The 8,687-nt window shown below is 42.6% G+C and overlaps 1 protein-coding gene across 3 annotated transcripts in view; it reads left to right on the forward strand.

Moving 5' to 3' along the window:
• Positions 1-5,941, forward strand: part of LOC106599664 (laminin subunit alpha-3) — a 113,854-nt gene extending 107,913 nt beyond the window's left edge. For all 3 annotated transcript variants that reach the window (XM_014190951.2, XM_014190952.2, XM_014190955.2), the window contains 8 exons: positions 853-986; positions 1,073-1,253; positions 1,502-1,657; positions 1,742-1,907; positions 2,015-2,169; positions 2,355-2,448; positions 2,672-2,788; positions 3,011-5,941. In XM_014190951.2, coding sequence (XP_014046426.2) covers positions 853-986; positions 1,073-1,253; positions 1,502-1,657; positions 1,742-1,907; positions 2,015-2,169; positions 2,355-2,448; positions 2,672-2,788; positions 3,011-3,156 — 1,149 coding nt within the window. In that variant the 3' untranslated portion in view covers positions 3,157-5,941. The remainder of the gene's footprint in view (positions 1-852; positions 987-1,072; positions 1,254-1,501; positions 1,658-1,741; positions 1,908-2,014; positions 2,170-2,354; positions 2,449-2,671; positions 2,789-3,010) is intronic.
• The last annotated feature ends 2,746 nt before the right edge of the window (positions 5,942-8,687 follow it).

Genomic DNA, 8,687 nt, shown 5'->3' on the forward strand with positions numbered 1-8,687 from the left:
ATGATTAGGGCAGTGGTATTTCATGTCTGGGTCCGGGAACTGTAGTGGAGTCGCCAAATTTTAAGGTTGCATCATGATTAGGTTTGGGGTGGGGTCATGAGAAATTCTTGTGGAAAAATGGGGTCCCCGCTGAAAAAGTTTGGCTTAGGGTCATGTATAAAAATGACCAGTTGCCCATTATTTTGGATACCATGTCTAGAAGAAGAGATCTCAGCGACTTTGAAAGAGGGCACTCAAAGAAGCATAGGGGGTTTAAAAGATGTGTGTATCAGTCACCAGATCTCAACCCAATTCAACACTTCTGGGAGATTCTGGAGCGGCACCTGAGACAGCGTTTTCCACCACCATCAACAAAACACTTTTTGAAAAATGGTCTCGCATCCCTCCAATAGAGTTCCAGACACTTGTATAATCTATACCAAGGCGCATTGAAGCTGTTCTGGAGGCTCGCAGTGGCCTGTTGAACCCAAAATGGGCGTCGTCTTTCTCAGTTTGTAACTCCCAGAGGCTTACAATAGATAACCAAAAGGACTGAGGAATGAGAATGGGCTCATACATGTTTACTATTGAACACTGAGACAAGACCTTGTTCAGTTTGCTGCGTGATTGACTTGAGCTTGAGCTTTAATCATCAAACGCAGTTAATCATCAAACGCAGTGTCATATTTACCATAGCTCTTTATCCTCCAAACTTTGTCTTTGCATTTCAGAACCACTTTTCTATTGACTAAGGCAAATCCTTCCAGAGTGCCTTGTTGGACATCGGAAAACTATTTCCATAAATCCCATGTATTTAAGCCATTTTCTCTAATATTGAGTTCCTGTGTCTCTGTGCCTGTGTGTGTTGTATAGGGTGGTGGTATGGAGGTGTTAGAGGACAGTCTCTCTGTGTGTGCACACACCGTTCTAGTCAAACATGCCTACCACATTGGGGGCACTGTGAGTAGCCTGAGCTACAGCCTCACTCCCCAGGTGCTCCAGCCCAGGTGAGCGCACGCACACACACACACACACACACACACACACACTCTTTCTTTCTCTCCCTGGCCTGACTCCTGTGTCTCTCCACTAGACCTCATTTCTCCCTGGACGTTAGGACCAAGTCTGCCGAGGGCCTGCTGTTCTATGCAGCCACCAGAGGGGGGAGCTCTCACGTGGCTCTCTACCTGTCCAAGGGCAGGATCAGACTGTCAGTAGGCAAGGGGAGGGAGATCTTCAACAGGGAGAAGTACAACGATGGAAGATGGCACTCGGTCAGTGGGTTATGATCTAAGAAGAATCTATAATCTGTGATGTTGTTTCACATCATATTATTCACAAACTGTGGTCGTAGGTTGATTAATGTTGGGGATTTTGAAAATGTTTCTTTGGAAATGTACCAAATCACTGTCACTACATTCAGTGACGCATGATTGCACCAAGCTTCTGGTGTCCCAGGGTCAACATTTTCACCGTGCCCCTCAATAAACAATGTCATCATTGGTGACCTCATCTTCTGCAGGTAATATTCAGCCTAGAAAAGAAGAAGTTCCGGTTGGTAGTGAATGGTATCAGGGCTCAGGATGGACAGCTGACCAGTGATGAGGCCACGTCCATGGAACTGATCTCTCCTCTTTACCTGGGAAGTGCTCCTGATTCCTTGAACACAGAACTTAAGGTAAGCAACACACAAACACACACACATACAGTACAGCATACACTCACACCCCAAAATTGTATTGTGTTTTCTCTTTACTTTCAGTGGAAGCTCCTCCCAAAGCAAAGTGTGATTGGCTGTGTGCGTAACTTCAAGATGAATGGCACTCCCATGCCAGAGCCAACCACCAATCATGGTGCTGGCCCCTGCTTTGACGGACAGACACAGAGTGGGGCCTACTTCTCAGGGAGAGGGGCATATGTCATTATTAGTGAGTAGAAAGCTAATCATTGAGATTGTCATCATCATCTTCATCATGAACCATATTACCAATCACAACAATGATAAGGCTGATGATGATAATGATGTCTGTTCCAGATGATTCCTTTGTGGTGGGCTCCAGCTTTGAGGTGGTGTTTGACATCCGTCCCAGGAATCTGACTGGTGTTCTGCTCCATGTGGGGAACTCCAGCAGGCCTCGCCGTGGGCCCAACACTGGACACCACCTCAGCCTCTACATGCACAGAGGAGAGGTGAGCCTGCCCTGCACTGGGCTGTTAAGACTGGGCCTGTCACAGCCTTATTAATAGCATTTCTCTAGCGCATGGTTGCTAGATTTGACATTTAAAACAGGATTCCAGTTCAGGCTGATTTTAGGCTGAGTTTCCTTACAGACACGTCTGTTGCGCAGTGTTGTGATGCGCATGTGTTTTTCCAGGTGGTGGCACGTGTGAACAACGGAGCTGGTGAATTTGGCGTTTCCGTTCGGCCCAAGCAGCCCTTGTGTGATGGAATGTTCCACAGAGTTGCAGGTACACTTTTGTTATAACTTGCCTCTGTCCTACACATGTTATAACTTGCCTCTACCCAACTAGCTAGCTACAAACACAGTAAGAAGTGTCTTTAATACGTAATAGGTGACGCACATGGGGAATGTGTGTGTGTGTGTGTGTGTGTGTGTGTGTGTGTGTGTGTGTGTGTGTGTGTGTGTGTGTGTGTGTGTGTGTGTGTGTGTGTGTGTGTTTCTCGCCTCAGTGATCATGAGGAACAACGTTGTGGAGATGCATGTGGACACTGAGGGCCACCACAAAATAGGTCCTCCCTCCTCCCCCACTCTGACCAAAGACCCACTTTATGTGGGCGGCATTCCAGGTTGGTACTTTGGAGGAGAGGTCACTGAATTTACAGATACATTAAAACCCTATCAGACCTGGAGTTGATTGTAATAGAGAACCCCTTGTATTTTACACAAATAATAACCTATTGATCCCATTGGACAGTGAATGGTGGATGAATCAAAGTCACACTGAATGTAGACTCCATCATTATTATGCCTCTTGAATATAGTACTGTGTCTGTCTCTTCCTTGGGCAGAAACGTCCATGCACCCATCCCTCCCAGTCACGGGGTCCTTTGAGGGCTGCATCCAGAACATGAAGATCAATGAGGACCCGATCTCCTTCGAGAGGCTCTCTGGGGTATTCGGGCCACTCAACCTCAGAGAGTGTCCAGCTGGCTGAGTAGAATCTACTCCATGACCACATCCTGGGACCACATCCACTGTCCACTAGCCGCTGCGTGCAATCTGTTCCAAAAACAGAGAATGTGTATGTATGTGTGTGAGAGATAGTGTTGTGTGTGAAAGAGAGAAGTGTGTGTGCGTGTGTGCATGGAGGATAGTAAAACAAGAACCATTTGGACAAGTGGGGACATTTTGACAGTCCCCATGAGGAAAAATGCTATTTTAGGCTCAGGGGTTAGGTTTACTATTAGGGTTAGAATTAAATTTAGGGTTAGTGGTTACAGTTAGGTTTAGGGTTAGGGCTAAGGTTAGGAGTTAGGGTTAGGTATAGTTTTAGGGTTTGGGGTTAAGGTTAGGGTTAGATTTAGGGCCTAAGGTAAATAGTATTTTGGATGGGAATACATTTTTTGGTCCCCACAAGGATAGCAATACAAAACTGAGAGTGAGAGAGATGGGGAAGTTTGGCTCTTTTTACTGGCTTGGATCTTTTCGACTCCTTCAGTCAAAATAATGAATATTTAGACAAATTTTGTTCGAGTCAGTAATGCACAGAATATGCAGGACCCCCTACCGTCAAACCATGAACCATAATTCTACAAGCTTCTTGTACACCATACGGGGCTTATTTGTGACTGAGATTTGTAAACGTGTGCTTTAAAAAAAACATACATTTGTTGATTGTGAGGCATTCAAATAAGATTATTTCTTGATACATTTGAAATGAGGTCTAATTGTGGCCACACCCGGACTATATTGTGAACGACTGTTGGCGTAATGCATTGCTTGACTGCCGTGGGGGTGATGAGCACAAAGTCGTTCGAGAACTGCAGCCCCCGAAATGATTTGTTCTCGAGTTCGAGTTTGTTAATTAAGCAGAGGCTGTGGAGGTTTTGGTTCTACAAATCTCTGTCCGTGATAAATAAGTGACAATGCCCGAGAAACCTGTGTTTGGAGGATATATAGGCACAGGCATCCTCCAAACACCGGCTTCGAGGGCATTATCAATTTTATACAACGAGTTACCAACATATTCAAATAATGATGAAAAGCTTAATTTTTATTAATTTATTCATACGGTTTCATCATTCCACAAGATTTAGTCCCGACACAAATCTCGGGTTGCCACCCAAGTCGACTGGTTGTTCATTCTATTGTTTCGGTTGCTAGAGATGCGACCCAGTCGTTCAGTCTTTTTGTTCTGTATCTATGGACTCGACCCAGTCCATTGTTCTAAATGTTCCATTGCCATACTGGCTGGCAACGTTCTTGTCCCTTGCTTGCTAGCTAGTCAACTACGGCTAACTTACAGTCACGTCAAATAGTGGAGCCAGAATAACAGCAAAGTAGCTGCATTTGCATTTGTTTAATCTGTTTTCTAGTGACATTTATTTAGCCTGGCATAGAAAATGTGCTCACTCATCAGGACGCTGTTGTTCAGAGGAGCTAGCCAACAACACAGCTACAGTAACACAATCACTTCAAATTGAAGCTGGAAAGACCGCAAACTACAGTAGCTGCTCTTCGTTTCGTTCTACCTTTTTCCAATTGACATTTCTTTGTATATATATATATATCCATTAAAATTATGCCAGTTGATTCATGATTCATTTCGACTGGCAGAGAAACGCTGCCTGTCTGTCTGGTCCCGACTCGTTCATTACTATAGCACAGCTGGAGATCGATTTTGAATATTGAAACAATGTTGCAAATGTCAGAGAGACAGACAGCAAGCTTTATACAAACATCCGCTGTTAAAAACTAAATGTTACTCTAAAAGAAATGTGAGATAATGTCTAGATGCATTTTATAGTGGAGATGAAGTGTATAACTTGCCTGCCTGGGCTGGTGAGACAGTGGAATGCGCAGTCAGATGGAACAGAGTAAATAGGCATTTTAATGTCATAGATTTAGCTGGTGGTAACTAGTGGAATAGACACCTGCTGGAATGCGCCTTTAACCACCATTCAGGATTAGACCCACCCTTGTATAATTAACAATAAGGCCCGAGGGGGTGTGATATATGGTCAATATACCAAGGCTAAGGGCTGTTCTTAGGCAATATGCAAAGCCTGGACACAGCCCTTAGCCTTGGTATATTGGCCATATACCACAAACCCCCAAGGTGCCTTATTGCTATTATAAACTGGTTACCAACATAATTATAGCAGGAAAAACAAATGTTTTGACATACCCGTGGTATACGGTCTGATATACCACGGCTGTCAGCCAATCAGTATTTAGGGTTCCAACCACCCGTTTATAATATTCAATAACCTATTAATTGCATTAATTCTTGCGACCATGCCATCAATTATCAGTTCTAAACATACCTTTTTCTTCTCTATGCTAATTATCAATTTTCCTGGGCGCATAGTACAGACAGTTGGTGCTTGGTGGTTGGAGCTTGTCGCTGAGCCGGAGGGCCTTCTTAGGGATAGGCGTTCCATCAACGGGACAGTTGTAAATCATGTATCAAATCGCCGTGTGTCATGATCGCACATTTTAGAGGAACAACAAATGTCGGTACATATAAGTGTCTTATATGGTCTGAAAGCTTAAAGTCTTGTTAATATAACGGCACTGTCCAATTTACAGTAGCAATTACTGCGAAAAAATGCCATGCTGTTGTTTGAGGAGGGCTCCTAACAACAAGACCCTTGTTTTCACCGCGATAGGTTTGATAAATTCACCTCTGAAGGTGAAATGTGTACTTACAATTTGAAATCTTGCTCTGATTTATCATCCCAAGGGTCCCAGAGATAACATGGTGTTGTTCTGTTAGATAAAATCATTTTTCATATCCTAAAAAGGTCCATATAGCACGCACAATCCATTTTGTATTTCCACTCGCTCAATTTGCAAAGATGGGAATCGGTGAAAATTTTACCCTAAACGTTGTGTCAACCAGTCAAATTACGTTCGTATTTATTCCTCAGAGATCCTAGAACGTAACCAGACTTCACTATATCATTAGGAGTGTAGTATATCCTATGGGACACCAAATGTGGTCAGAGAGCGACACCTTCATGGCGATGACACGGGCGGTCTTCACTTGATTGACTGTAACTTTGTCAAATAAGCACCAATCGAGGTCAAACAAAGCTAGCTAGATAGCTGCTCACCTTGTGCGACAGCAAGCCTTTTCCTTTTGGACAAAAACTGCAAGAATATGGAGAGTTATGAAAACTGGGTGTTTTGCAAATGTTGGATTTACAATATGGCTACTAATACTGGAAAAGCTAAATCAAAGTCCAAGTATACAGATTTGACGATATTATTGCAGAAAAATGTAATATAAATGTAAATGTGTCCTTCACGATTTGCCCAAATGTACCTGGGTGACTTCACACTAAATGTAATGTAGCTTGCTCATACTTCAAGTTATTAGTCTAAAACTTTGCACATACACTGCTGCCCTCTTGTGGACACCATCGGAATTACAACCAGTGTGATGGCTAAATTTGGGACCTTCTGTTGCATTTCAAAGATGGTGGTAGAATTATAAAAAAATGTAACGGTTGTTTTTTTCTTTTTTTTTCTTTCTTCTACCAGATCTATTGTGTTATATTCTCCAACATTCAATTCACATTTCCACAAACTTCAAAGTGTTTCCTTTCAAATGGTACCAAGAATATGCATATCCTTGCTTCAGGGCCTGAGCTACAGGCATTTAGATTTGGGTATGTCATTTTTGGCGAATATTGAAAAAAAGGGGCTATCCATTAAATCTGCTGTAGGACTCATTGCGGCCAGCAGGTCAAACAAACGACTAAAGTGAACGAGTCACTCAGAAAAACGAATCATGATTCCCGAGTCAGTAAAACGAGTCCTTCAAAAATAACGAATTGTTCGCGAACTGCACGTCTTGTGTGCGTGCGCATGCGTGCGTGCGTGTATGTTGTGACGAACAAGCGGCGCAGGTATAATTGTATGTTACTCTGTATGGAACATGAAGATAAAGAGAGGTGGGCGAGTCTGTAGTGTAGTATATTTATTTTGTGATACATGTGTTTAGTATCACCATCTTGTTATTGAATATATTCTGATATTGTAATGTGGTACCATTGGTTAGAAATGTCTATTTTTCCCCAATTATGCTCTTCCTTTGTATTTCCTGTCATCCACCATCACACTAGGGCTCCCGAGTGGCGCAGCGGTCTAAGGCACTGTATCACAACCAGCCGTTATTTGGAGTCCCAAAGGGCCGCGCACAATTGGCCCAGCGTTGTCCGGGTTAGGGGAGGGTTTGGCCGGGGTAGGCTGTCATTGTAAATAAGAATTTGTTCTTAACTGACTTGCCTAGTTAAATAAAGGTTCTATATTTTTTTTAGAAAAATAGTATACAAAAGCTTTCTTTAGAGCTGTGGCGTTTGTTTGGTCAGTATTGCATCATGGCTACCATATAGGCTAAGCAACTCTGCTCTTTAAAAAAAGAAATGCCCTGTTGACCAGTTTAACAACGAAAATATCAGTCACAACAATTAACTCTACAATGGTATTACCATTTGAATTACCATTCTGTATCTCTAGTGACATGTAACTATGAACTCATTAAATGTTTGGGCCTACTATAATTACATTGAGATTTTTATTTATGTGAATGTTGTCTGTTAACAGAATAATTTATTATAATCGATATGGATCCGGAGTAGTCAATTATTGGTAAAAAGCAAGACATTTTCTCTCAATAGCCTCAAATTATATTCAACTGAACTGGGACCACAGAGAAATGTACACAAAATATATATTGATCGGTTTCTCACATACAAGTATACTGACCAAAAATATAAACGCAACATGCAACAATTTCAACGATTTTAATGACTTACAGTTCATATAAGAAAATCTGTCAGTTAATTGAAATCAATTCTATGGATTTCACATGACTGGGCAGGGGCACAGCCATGGGTGGGCCTGGGAGGGCATAAGCCCACTGACTGGGAAGCCAGGCCCAGCCAATCAGAATGAGTTTTTCCAAACAAAAGGGCTTTATTAGAGAGAAATATTTTCATCAGCTGTCCGGCTGGTCTCAGACGATCCCTCAGGTGAAGAAGCCAGATATGGAGGTCCTGGGCTGGTGTGGCTACACGTGGTCTGCTGTTGTGAGGCCGGTTGAATGTACTGCCAAATTCTCTTCAACAACATTGGAGGCGGCTTTTGGTAGAGAAATTAACATTAAATTATCTGGCAACAGTTCTGGTGGACATTCCTGCAGTCAGCATGCCAATTGCACGCTCCCTCAAAGCTTAAAACATCTGTGGCATTGTGCTGTGTGGCAAAACTGCACATTTTAGTCTGGCCTTTTATTGTCCCCAGCAAAAGGTGCACCTGTGTAATGATCATGCTGTTTAATCAGCTTCTTGATATGCCACACCTGTCAGGTGGATGGATTATCTTGGCAAAGGAGAAATGCAGGGATGTAACAAATTTGTGCACAATATTTTAGAGAAATAAGCTTTTTGTGTGTATGGAACATTCCTGGGATCTTTTATTTCAGCTCATGAAACATGGGACCAACACTTTACATTG

Source organism: Salmo salar, chromosome ssa03 (genome assembly GCF_905237065.1).
Source record: "Salmo salar chromosome ssa03, Ssal_v3.1, whole genome shotgun sequence".
Lineage (NCBI taxonomy): Eukaryota > Metazoa > Chordata > Actinopteri > Salmoniformes > Salmonidae > Salmo > Salmo salar.